Genomic DNA, 13,058 nt, shown 5'->3' with positions numbered 1-13,058 from the left:
CACACACACCGACACAAAGAACACACTCCTGTTTGTGTTGAATTATTGAATCGTGAGCAACAGGGACACACACACACACACACACACAGCATACACACCAGGGGAGGGTAATAAGACACCGAGGAGAGCCTCGTGTACATGCCTGCAACCACACTCACATTTACAAGCCAGTGTTTGCATGGGTGATTTCGTGTGAGGAGACAAAATATGATAGGTCAGTGTCAGCTCCGTGACGTCACATCCTGTCAGTACAGATGCAGCTCAGGAACACTGACGCAGAAAACTTTTAACGCTGCAGTATTACGCCGACTAGCTTCAGGGTTTCCCACGTGTGCACCTGAACAGCAGCACTACAGAGCTGACAATGTCACTTTGGCCGGTCATCCAATCCCTGGACACATTTTGGACAACAGCTCTTTTTTGATTGGCTCCAAGCTGCTGCTTTCATCCCTACTTTGTCCGCTTCATCACGCTGATAAAAACTCATCCGTTTCCACATGAGTCACAGCTACCCCGTCTCCTCTTCGTCCTCTTCTCCTTCATCCTGCTTTCCCATGCTAATCGCTAATCACTTCCCCATCCCACAAACACACTCCCCCCTTCCGCTTTTATGCTGATGCATCAGGTTCAACGATCCGTCAGCACCTCTGGTTAATGTGTGGCTGCAACATGGCTGATTTGGATCATTGAGTCCTGTACCAGCCTGCATGCTATGTGTATGTGTGCGTGTGCGTGTGCGTGTGTATATATATATATATATATGTGTGTGTGTGTGTCACACATCCGGTCCAAATTTCAGGTGATCTGGAGTAACAAACCCCGACCAGCTAGCCGTCCATCCTCATTCAGCCATTACACGACGTGATTGAACTTCCTTCTATTCAGGGGAAGTCACCCTAATCCCAATCTGCATCCGTCCCGGCGTCGACCTGTATTCTGTTGCTGTTTGAATGAGAACGAGAGAGAAGGCGGTAGAGAAAAGATGGAACAAGGAAGGAGAGAAAGAGAAGGCATTTCCCAATATGGAGCCGGAGAGTATGAATCTCCTTTATGACCAAGGAGAAAGAAAAAGAAAGGTTGTGAGTGGAATGGTTGAGACCGTTGCTGCTGCTGCTGAGAGACCGAAATTCATGCGGTCTGTTGAAGCCTTGCTGTCATCAAAAAGAACATACCCTCCAGGAATGTGACAGAATGTGGCAAAAAGATAAACCACTGTATCACTATACACTCACTTTAGAGCACCACAGTCATCCTAAATTATTGAATCAAGTCTCTATACAAACACTGCATACAGTAGGAGAGACTACATTCAAATCACAGGGACACTAGGAGTATTAGTCCCATTAGAAATGCTATGAACCTGCCATGAAGTTACTATGTACTACTGAACATGTTATGACACCCAACATGAATACTACTGCATGGAGTTTGTAGGCAAACCGAAGTCATTTTATGTAAATGTGACAGGAATTTGGGGTGTTAATTAGAAAATACATATTGAGCCTGCAGGTGTGTGAAAACAAGTCAGCTAAAAATAATAAATATACCGTTGACATAGTTAAAAGTGATGGATAAATGGTTGTCACTTAGCTTAAAGTTGCTAATGGCAAAATAGCCGACAGTTAGCTTAAAGTAAACGATAAACTGTTGAAATACATGGCTAAAATGCTAAATGGGGAAATTACGATAGCTAAAAACAAATGAAAAGGTAAATTGGTGGAAGTACAGTAAGTATGTAACAAAACCAAAAGTAAGTTCGTTAGTTGGGTACATGTAATGGATAAGTTGTTGAAACGGCTAAATTAACAGAAAACAATGGCGTTGTTTTGAAGACACTATTTCTATGGAGAAACATTACGAGACCGTAATTTCACTCAGCACAAAAGAGCCATTCGGTAACATTACAGAAACATCATACATTTTGCACAAATAGCCAACAATTAGTGACGCCATAGCAAAAACATTAAACCCCCCTGCTGAGCAACCGCGGACATGCAACAAGCCTCCAGGAATACCACAGAAGAAGAAACGTGTGTAACAGTCTAAGTGAGTAAGGTCAGTGCTATGGCTCGTTTTGAGTCACTTTGGTGATATCACTGGAATACTGTAACGTTGCTAAAGTGCATTAAGGTCAATGTCAACTCACTACGGAGCCCCACATGTACACTGAACACTGCTGGGAATATTACTGGCGTATCGCAGAGGTATCCGAGGTGAAGTTAGTCAACTCACGTGCCGAGGACTTCTTTAAAATCAAAGATCTTCTTGATGTCGTCGACTTGTTTTTTCCACGTCTCTCCTCTGCCGGTGTCTCCGTTCTCCCGAGCCATGGCGCTGCTTTTACCGGCCCGAGTCCGACCAACACTGGGCTGCGGGAGGAGGGATGCGATCAACAAAACAAAAAAAGAAAGAAAATAAAAACGTAGGAGTATGTGAAATAAAGGAGAATGAGGCCGAGCTGCGTGTAAGAGGTTTGGAGAGTCCCAGTGGTCTGTGCTCCTCTGCTGCAGCAGGACCATGTGAGTCCTCCTGCAGGTTACTGTGTCCCTGCTGCCTCCCTCCTCCTCTTCTCGCTCTCCCTCCTCCCTCTCATCATCGCCGGCCGCCTGGACAGCGGCTGTCAAATTTACGAGGACATAACAACGCTTCTCGTCAGAGCTTTCGAAATAAAAGCCTGTTGATTTACATAACGTAGGAGCACAGACATTAGGTTACTTATGTTGGTTGATAGGATGTTCAGACAAATAATAATCATATTGGTACTGTTTTTACTTGTGTTAATAATTAGCATCACCATAATTACTATTACCAGTACGAGGACTAATAATATAAAATCGGTACTATTACCATCATACTTTATATATATTTTGAACTGAATAAAAACATAAAATGACGAGCAAAATCAGGGAAGCCAGCAACCTGAATGTAGGTTCAACTATTAGGTGACATGCAGTGAATATGAATTAATCTTGTACAATACAAATATAAAAAAAAAAAAGATTACCAAACAATATATCACATTATAAGCGTAGTAAAACCAGAACATATATCGGTTTCAGGATGGCGCTTTTATCAATTTCACTAAAATCTAAAACGATTTAGTTCTGTTGTGCTTTTATTTTGAAGTCAACATTTCCCAATTTCCTGTATTACGCTGGTTACGTATGTCTAGCTTGGTGGCGGACCTGCTGCAATTGTCTGAACGTCGTTAATTGCTGCACCGTCGGCACTTTTTCGGGGCCTCCACCTTTCCCTAACATTTTTATGCATTAAAAATCCTCGTCTTCCCTTGTTTATTTCCTAACTGTAGGCTATAATTACCCCCTAAATTCGAGCTTCATTGTGGCAGTGCAGGTTGTTGATGTTCAACAGAAAGATGGGATGCCGCTCACGCATCCTGTCGGACAGAGGGAGAGAAGCGTGTGTATGCGGGTCTGGTCGGGGCACGGTGGCGGTAAATTCGCAATGCACCAACTTGCTGACAACCATCACGCAGACCATCACCGTTTTGGGGATCCCTCGTGCCATCGGCGGTGACAACCGGCTGCAGCTGCGCGTTCACCTGGGTTTAACCGGCCCGCATAACACCTGGATTACCGAAGTGTCCGTTTGCAGAGGCGCACTGATCCCCCAGACTCCGACAGCTGCAGGGGCTGAGGTCAGCTCAGGCCGGGTTACAGCTCGCATCACGCACGCGCACGCACACACACGCATACATACACCACGCAGACACCACACACAGAGGAGGGAGGGAGGGAGAGCGAGAGAGAGGACAATATGTTGCAGCCTCAGCTGCTCATGAGTATTCTGTCTGCAAACTACTGCAGCTCTTCCTCAGCAGCAACCAAGGAAAACTCCTCTCCCTCTCCTCCCTCCCCCACACCAAATTTACTCCATGTCAGCAAATGTTACCGCCCTCTGATGGAAAGATGATTAGCCGGCTGCAAAAGAAGGAGGGCATCAGAGAGATGTTTAAAAATAAATACATTTTCAAAAAAAATAAGAGGATGAAGTTCGAGGAAGATGAAGGCACGGTGCTGCCTGTTGGCAGCTTAATCACCGGCCATACATCTTAGTGCACGCATGCAGCAATGATGTCATTGGCTGGGCCCAGAAGCACGACACCGTGTCAAAGCGACTCAGCGCCCCCAACAAGACATGTTGACGTGTCACAGCGAGAAAAAGCACAGGTGGAAGTAATAACACAGATGATGGCTGAATTCCTGCTTTTATTCACGCTGGCTCAGTGCCACGCTGCTTACTGTGACACGTGAATAGCACAGAGCCATCGTTAACGTCATTCGTAACACCTGTGCTTTTCCTCCGGCCACATGTCAAAATGTCTGCAGTGGGGGGCTTCTAATGTTTCCCTGAGGAGTGATTCATCTAAAGTGGTTGAATTAGCATTAGGGGCTATTAAAGGATCAATCAGCCCTGCTTTGAATCATGTATAGCGTTTTCTTTTCCGGGGCGTTAGGCTAACATCTCCTTACAGACCACTTTAGTAATGCATTGTACTGATGTATTTCTATTATTTTGTTGACACCTCTCCAGAACAGAATCAACAATAAGTGAACATAACCTTCATGAAGTAAAATTGATTGCATTGCTGTGTATTATACTGCATCCATTCAGCCAGGGGAACCGCATAAACTAATAACTGCTCGTACATCTTTTCAGGAAAACCAAATATGTCATTAATCTACAGTAGGTTGCAGAGTGGACTTGGTCATTGGCTAAGCTTTGTATTTACTGGTACAGATACTTTAGCTCATCCTCCAGCACCGCAGGTCACACCAGGACACATCCTCCAGGTCTGGCTGCTTTGTTTACGGACAAATTTCATTAAAAAAAACAAATAAATGAATAAAAGATGATTATCGTGCAACAACCCCCACAATATGTGCCCTGTGCACCGTTTCCCGTCCACAGCCTTTCACCCGGGGAGCTGTAACTCATCACACCAGCTCTTTCTATCTCCCTGTAATTGCTCAATCAATCCAGCGAAAGGAGAAAAAAAAAAACACACACAAAATGAACTGCCCTGCACATGCAGAGCTCATTTGGCTCCCGGCGTTGGATGAAAAAAATAAAAAGAAGCACACTCAAATGTGCTAGGTTACGGCACCCACCAGACTTGAGAGCCAATACACGACAAGAAGTTTAATGGTGTTTTTCTTTTTGGAGCAACAGTCTACAGTGATGCATGATGGGGAAAAAACAGAGGCGGAAAAGAGCGCTCGGAGCAATGAGGGTGTCGAAACTGCTCAGAGGGAAATTGGTGAGGTGGGTGAAAACATGAAAGGTGACTCTGTGACGAACGGCTTCAGTGTTAATTAAATAAAGAAGTCTGACGCACACGGACGGTGAAACGTGTGCACCGACTAGTTCATTTCTTAACTCCGGGGATGCTATTTGGGCTGCAATAAAGATACATGAACTATTACACACGCTTATTTTAAAGCATAAAAGCAGGCATTCTTTACAGTGTTTGTGAATACAGCCGCTTACATTTTATTTCCCTCCATTAAAAAAAAACAACAACTAATCATTCCACCCCCCCAACACAGAAATGAACAACTAACCGACACCGCAGAGGCCTCCCCTCTCCTGTCTCACCGAGCCATTACGATCGGCAAAGACGGCAGACACTCAGCGGCACAAAATGAATCCTCAGAGAGCCATTACGCATGATCAGCCAATTCAACGTTTTCCATTAGACTAACGCTGGGGAGCTAGTGGAGGAACCCCGGGTACACGGCGCAGCCTTCGCAGACGCGCGTGACAGAAAACAGGACAGAGGGGGGTGAAAGGGTCACTGCATGCAGGAAAACATCATGTGGAGGGCTGCTCTGCTGCTTCCAGATACACGGTGTCACTGTGGAGCGTTCTCCTCTTCCTCCTCAGAATCTTCCTGTTGGCTTTTCTTCTGTTAAGAGAGGAGACAGAACAGGAGATTCAACTTCCAGGTTATACTCTGTTGAATTTAGATCCTATAACCAACCCCGCTGCCAGACAACAATGTCAATAACAACATTGTTTGGTCATTTTACGCTCTACAATATCTGTGCATGGCAATAGCAGTAGGGTTTAAGTCAGAGGATCAAAAAAAAGTAATCATGGACGTGATTGCATTTGTTACGTCGATCTTACATTTACATTTTTAACGAACTTAATAGGTCATTGTTTTTTAGAAATGATGTATATGATCTCATGTACACCATGCAGTCAACCAAAATACCTCCATTTGAAAAACACTGGTTTAAAGTCGAGATATAAAAATGAGTTCACATCCCTGATCATGTAGTACATCTATTTATAAATATATGCAAAAAAAAGAAAAGAAAAAAAAGAAATTTCTTCAAATGTCAAAAGCCTTTTCTTCCTGTAAAACTAAATAGGAGGTGTGCGCACGTAAGCTAGTACCAAACAATATCAGCGCTACATTCTAAGCCCGCCCACTTTTACCCAATCCAATGCGAAGGATGTCATTTAAATCCCTCCGCTCAAATATTCCGTCTCACTGGGGAATACATCACACAGCACAGACGATGAGGACGCCGCAACTTCCCTTTCACTGAGGCATTAAAGTATAGTCTTGCAGATTTTAGTTCTGGTTGACAACAGCTGTAGTTACCGGTGGTACCACTGAGAATGAATGAATATCCATGACACAACCTGCGTTCTTTGTACTTGTAAGGACGCAGTTATACTTCCTCCTCAGAATGCCGGGGAGTTCTGGATTACGTCATGACGCAAGTATGGAACAGTGCATAACTTCCATGTATTGTGTACATGTCGTGTCCCGTGAATACCGTTTGAAACCAGCGTAGGAATGGCGGACCCTGCCACTGCAAACTCCCGAATAGAGAGGTGACTAATGGGTGTAAATAAATGTAATCCCCACAGCAGTTTACTACAGTAGTTTACATCTATGTCTGTCCAAAATGTCATCACGTCATCATTTTATCCTATTAGACGTTTTTGTGAAATTCTTATAAGTAGCATGTGAATTATTGTGTTACGGCCAAAAACGTGTTTTGCGAAGTAACGGTGACCTTTGACCACCAAATTCGAATCAGTCCAACCTTGAGTCACGGTCAACATTTGTGCCAAATTTGAAGAAATTATCTCCTGGTGCGTCTGAGACAGACTCTAATATTAACTAGGAATTTCACAAGAAATTTTGACAGTGTGGCTTCTATTGACCGAAGACGTCGCAATAGATATATACACGCCGATGTTACCGACAGTGTTGTTCTGCTTCGATTGAGATATCACTTTTCTCTTTTCTGCAATTTAGATTCACACTCTTGGATTGAATCTTGTATTCGTGATGGACAGTCCACAAATGGCTCCCGTCATTTCTGTACTGGACATGTACATCTTTGTTTGAGAAGCCTTTGGAAATGATGGGAGCTAACGCTTAACAGCATTCCAACAATTATAGGCAAAGCTGGTTCTGCAAGCTGTTCGCGGAAACTAGGAGGACATTTTTATTTCCTTCTATTATTGTGGCCTTTCATTTCAAATATGCACCAGGTTTGCCAGCCTAGATGGTACAGCCTCCCACGTTGCACTGGCCAACATTAAAAAACAAAAAGGGTCGTGATCATCACGCACTCTAAGTTGCGCAATACGCACCCATTGTACAGTCAGAAAAGGACTGAAGAAATCATAAAAGTTAAAATGGGACAGTTTCAAAAGTTTAAAAGATATCAAAAAGCTGAATCATGTGGCAATAGATCAGGGTTTTCTCAACATTATAAAGTTAAAATGTTAAAATGGTGTCTGTAGATGAAAGTATGAGGAAGTAGAAGGATTTGAAAGTTGAAGAGGATTTGAACATTTTCTCAATAGAGATCCCATTCAAAAGAAAATTGCAAATAGCTTAATAATTCAAAAATTTAAAGATTACAAATATGAAAAGTCAAAGCACCCCTCTCCTGAAAGAGCTGAACATTTTGAAAGGGAAAAGTCCTCTCAAAATCCAGCCTTTTAATGGAGATGAAACAGGGAAACACCTCTCAAACAAATCATCAAAACTCCCATAACCGTAGCTCCGATAGTAATAAATGAGCGGAAGGATGACTTGAGAAACAGATCCTGTAAAAATTGTGTCTGTAGTGTAAAACATGTGACTTCACTCGTCGGAACCGAAGGATGCCGCCTGGTTCTGGAGCAACATCTTACCAGTTTCAGGAAGTCGATGAGTTTGTAAGCGTCTTCTCCAGCGGAGAGGTCGACAAAGTCCCGTGGGATTCGGTAGCTCAGACAGGGACTGGGCTGCACCGTCACCTCGCTGGTGGTGCAGCGAAACGCAGGGCCTTCCTGCACGCACGGAGAAACCACACAGTTGCCACAAAACAGTTCTCAGTGTCGATTGATGTCTTTTTTTTGTATTTCTACATTTGTATTTATCTATAGAATGGGTGCGTCATGACGGCTGACCTGCTGCTGGGCGATTTCCCCACCAGACGTCAGCTCCTCCCAGCTGAACAGCAGCGAGTCCGTCACCTCTCCGAACGGGTTCACGTCGATCAGCCACACCCTCCCCTGCAACACACACACACACAAAATGCATAAGTGTCACTCAGTCTGCAAGCGGCATTTAAAAAAAAAAAGTACTACATCCAAACCCATCAGTGTGCTTACCTGGCTGTCTCTGTAGACATCAAGCACAACTGTAAAACAGACAAAAGCAACAGTGTAAACAACTACATATGCAGTTATTTAACATTCACAATAAATATATATATATATATATATATATATATATATATATATATATATATATATATATATATATATATATATAAATAAATAAATAAATAAATAAATAAATAAATAAATATATATATATATAAATAAATAAATAAATAAATATATATAAATATATATATATAAATATATATATATATATATATATATATATATATATATATTATACACAGACAATTTTTATTTATTCATCCTGGAAAATAAAAAAAAAGAGTAAGAAAGAAGAGAAAAATAAAAAGCACGGCGATGCTCACAGTCCTCGTCCAGGAAGTTGTACTGGATGTGCTGGCTGAAGAACTGCTCTATGGCGTGAAGGATCTGCTCCTCCTGCTTCAGGACGTGCTGGTAGTGCTGCGTGTAGTCTCTCTGGGAGATGGCTGGGAACAGACGGACGCACCGTTAATCGTTTCTAAAGCAGCCGGCCGAGTGCAGCTCAAACATCATCTCATCACCGATATACAACTCTATCAAACTAATTCCAATGTGAGACGTATTCTGCAATTACAAATTCACTTCATTTCAATTTTAGTAAAAAGTATTTTCTTCCAAACTGTAGCGGATAGAGGTGCAAAGCAGCATAAATACCAGAGTAAAGTTAAGACAAGCGCCTCAACAGTGGCCGGTACTTGAGTAGATGTACTTCCCTCATTGGTTAACAGCAATCACTGCTTTCTTTACACCAATATGTTGAGGATGTTTTCAAATGTTTGGGCACAAAGCCCGAACAGAGAGGGACAGCGGAGGGTTATTACCGATCAGTTTGTTTTCTTTGACGAAGCAGCGAAACTCTCCGCCAGGAATCAACTCGCTCCACTTTCTCAGGACCAGCTGGGGGGACAGAGGACAACATGGAGGAGGGGCTCAAAGTACCATTCAATTTGACAATTTGATCAGCAAAGTCAGTACTGAATATCCTTCTGAGCAAAACGAACTCTGGGACAATACAACTTGTATTAAACACAAGCTAAGAAAAGTAGTATTTAGTTAAAGAATACCTCATAGTTTAGGACTGGATCTGGGGAGTCCTGGTCACTGCATGTGAGGAATCTGCAGAAGGAAATGAATGACAGTTACAACAGATACAAACTGTATGCATGTTCTGTAGCATCACAGGGGTTTGGGGCTTATGATCTCTATTTACAGCTTGGCTGCTGTGTCTTTGAGAGTAAAAAAAAAATGTTGAATTTAAAAATAGCATATATCACATTGCTTTTTCTAATCTCTCTCTCACACACACACAGCTTCCCCTGAGGCCGTGCGCTGCAGTAAATCACTCGCTGCACTAAATATTTGTCACGCAGAGCTGAGAGGTAGAAATCTGCATCACGGCAATTTCTGCAGCTGCCACTTTTTGTGTTTTGCTGCAGACTGAAATCAGACTGCCAAACATAACCAAACCTGGCTGTTGTATTATTTGGTTTTTTTTGGTGGTGGTGGTTGTCATCTCAATGTTTGATATGTGTGTGTGACCATGCTGCTGGATGGAGAGGCTTACGGCTGGGTGAGGTCGTGGGTGATGAAGTCGGAACTTTTGAAGAGCAGAAATATATCGCTGAGGCTGTCACACTGCAGGGAACTGTTCAGAGCGATCCAGTTGGCATCCTGAAAGGGACACACACACACACACACACACACACACACACACACACACACACACACACGCACGCTTAACGCTAGCAGTGGTGCAATAAGCAATCCATATTCTTCAATAGCCAACAAATACTTTAGTCGTGCTAATATAATAATAAAAAACAGGTCATGTTGTTCTACTTTACTAATTAATTCACCTCTGCTCAATTAAAAACAGTTTTCCTTTTTCTTTGAAAACATACGTGACCTCCAAAAACTCCATTTGTATTACTCAACCTTGAATTCTTGAGGAAAACTTTGTTTTTCTCTGAAGCCTCCAAAGTGACAGAAGCAAAAGAAGAAAAAACTGAAAAGTCTTGATGAATGAAAGTAAATGAGGGAGCAAAACTTTATCAAAACATCTGTTTACCAACTCTCACACACATTGCTTTGCTGTTGTTAAATGTGTTTATGTCTTGATAAATTGACATAAAGGGGGGCCACATTCAACAACAGCAAAGCAGTGTTTGTAAACGGATGTTTTGATATAGTTTTGCTGCCTCATTTACTTCCGAATTCATCAAGACTTTTCTTCGCTTTCAGACTCTCTGTTCGCCGTGGAAGCATGTGAGAAAAAACAAAGTTCTCATCAAGAACTTAAGGTAACTCGGGGTGAGTCACTGATATACGTATTGCTGTAAAGCAGCTGGGTGCAGTGTTTTACCCGTGGAGCGCTCCAGTTGAGTTTGGGAAAGACCCGCCCGCCCAGAGCGTTTATGGCCTCCAGCACCTTAGAAGTGTATTCTGGAAACTCAGGAGCCTATCACACACACACACACACACACACACACGTAAATGCAAATTTCAGATGGTAAATGTTTTATCAGGTGGGCGATAAATGAGTTTGTTGGGCCTTAAGAACACAGACATTGTGATGAGAAGCATTGACTGTACTCACTGTGACAGTGGATGTTGTCTCATCATCTGACCACTAGAGGGAAGTAGAGAACAAGAAACAGGGCCGCAGGGTAAACATCAACATTAAATACAGTTCTGTTTCACCTGTGTGTTGGAGCTACAAGTAATGTAACGAGACAGGTAACGAATGAATAGAATATGATGACATTGCCCCCTAATCAAAAAAATGACAAAGTGACATCTCAGATTGTAGCAGAGGTCTGAGGCCTTTCTGCAAAAAACAAAGCGATATTTAAGTGTGCAGATATCTCTTTTGTCAGTTTATTCCTGCAAAAAATACGACACATTTTAAGATTGTTAATAAGTGAAACAAAGACCCGTTTCCTTTCCAGGAAATGCAGCAAAATAAGCGAGAGCCTCGGAGTGGACAAACAACCACAAAGTATCTGTACCTGAACGTCTTCCTCTGCGTCAGAGTCGCTGTTGTTGGTGTGTGTCGGCTGTGTGTTGTGGTCACTGAAGGGAAGAGAAACAACAGACGGTATTTGTCAATTAGGCAGCTGCATCGGAGACAAGACAGACCTGATGATCATAATGCACATTTCAGATCTAGGACCAAATGTTCTTATGGTTAATCTGTAGCAGCACGTGTCCACTATGAAAAGACAAAAGCATCTTATTCTCGATGCTTCTCAAATATATAGTGCCAATCAAAGACTAAAGGAGGAGCAGCAAGATCGAGCTGATTTTTGGCATGGTGTTTTCAGGTTCATTCCAACAATGGCAACTTGAACAAAATGTGTGTGTGTTTGCGCGTGTCAGTGGCCTCATACCTCCCAGAGACTACCAGTGTGCCGTCGTCCAGTAAATAGTCTATTACATTCTGAGGCAGTGGGAGAATCAGACTGGAATATAGAACAAACACGATACCACAAATTAATACGTGGAAACAATACAATAAATTATAGACAACAGACAAACGGAAGTAAGAGGAAGGAAGATATGGAATGATGAAAACGATTTAAACACAATTGTGTAGCATGGAACACATGATACATGTGAAGATAGGTAAGAAACAGAGATGGAAGCGAGCTTTTTTCTGCTTCTATTTGGGAGCTAACGTTAGCTTTTGGCTAACTGGACAGCACCGACGATGAAAATATTTCTTGCGATTTCTGTACAAACGTCAGCTGTCTACCTTTTAATCGTATGTTGCTTGAATATCGGATACCAAACCGAAAACTGACAGTTGACAACTTGCTCCTTCTTCATGCTGCAATATCCTGTAACAGAAAAGAGTCCATCGGTAAATATCTTCCGAACCCGCGATGTTTTAAAAAATGTCGGGCCAGCAGTCTCATTTAACGCCTTGACATTTTGAGGCAATAATGCATCCTAATTGCTTGTTACCAACGAATTTGTATATATTAAAAGGCTATTGTTGAAAGAGTCAACGTCGTTTTGATGAAATTATGTAATCAATTTGTGTTTACAGAGGGGGAAGCCTTTTTCGGGTGCACACGTAAAAACCGCTGACTTGCAACATAGATCGTTTATTAAAATGTGAAAACACACAATGCCTTAAAAAACTGTAACGCCACTATTTATTCTCACGGTTCAGTTCTCTATATTTTCAAATGTGATATTATTAATGCAACTCCATAATACATAAGCACAGTTAATGAGAACGGAGCCATTATCTTTGGATACTGGTCAACCTTTTTGCTGTCAACTAACCCTATTCATTCATCTATTGTAAATTATTCCATCAAATTATTAAATTATTATAT

The 13,058-nt window shown here is 42.2% G+C and overlaps 2 protein-coding genes across 2 annotated transcripts in view; both read right to left on the bottom strand.

Annotated features, from left to right (window-relative positions):
* The window catches only part of camk1da (calcium/calmodulin-dependent protein kinase 1Da), a gene marked incomplete at its 3' end in the record, with an annotated part of 33,654 nt that extends 31,309 nt beyond the window's left edge, over positions 1 to 2,345 (bottom strand). The window contains exon 1 of the mRNA XM_079294942.1: positions 2,233 to 2,345. Coding sequence (XP_079151068.1) covers positions 2,233 to 2,330 — 98 coding nt within the window. The 5' untranslated portion in view covers positions 2,331 to 2,345. The remainder of the gene's footprint in view (positions 1 to 2,232) is intronic.
* Positions 2,346 to 5,148: 2,803 nt separating this feature from the next.
* cdc123 (cell division cycle 123 homolog) lies at positions 5,149 to 12,599 on the bottom strand. The gene is made up of 13 exons (XM_079294945.1): positions 12,467 to 12,599; positions 12,102 to 12,173; positions 11,721 to 11,784; positions 11,309 to 11,341; positions 11,075 to 11,170; positions 10,277 to 10,383; positions 9,777 to 9,828; positions 9,534 to 9,609; positions 9,036 to 9,158; positions 8,656 to 8,684; positions 8,452 to 8,556; positions 8,194 to 8,331; positions 5,149 to 5,929 (listed from the first exon to the last, which is right to left on the bottom strand). The coding sequence occupies exons 1-13, from the start codon at positions 12,538 to 12,540 to the stop codon at positions 5,876 to 5,878; spliced, it is 1,023 nt and encodes a 340-aa protein (XP_079151071.1). The 5' UTR covers positions 12,541 to 12,599; the 3' UTR covers positions 5,149 to 5,875.
* Between the last annotated feature and the right edge of the window lie 459 nt (positions 12,600 to 13,058).

Source organism: Melanostigma gelatinosum, assembly GCF_949748355.1.
Source record: "Melanostigma gelatinosum genome assembly, chromosome: 22".
In the NCBI taxonomy this organism is placed as follows: Eukaryota; Metazoa; Chordata; class Actinopteri; order Perciformes; family Zoarcidae; genus Melanostigma; species Melanostigma gelatinosum.
Note: the sequence above shows the minus strand (reverse complement) of the source record. Positions and strands in the feature narration are given on the sequence as shown.

Bases quoted from the DNA above. Each gene is read 5' to 3' on its own strand.
- cdc123 (XM_079294945.1), bottom strand. From the start codon at position 12,540: ATGAAGAAGGAGCAAGTTGTCAACTGTCAGTTTTCGGTTTGGTATCCG. The intron at 12,174-12,466 runs GTAGACAGCTGA...TCTATATTCCAG, and splicing joins AAGCAACATACGATTAAAAG to TCTGATTCTCCCACTGCCTC. The intron at 11,171-11,308 runs GTGAGTACAGTC...TGTGTGTGATAG, and splicing joins AGACAACATCCACTGTCACA to GCTCCTGAGTTTCCAGAATA.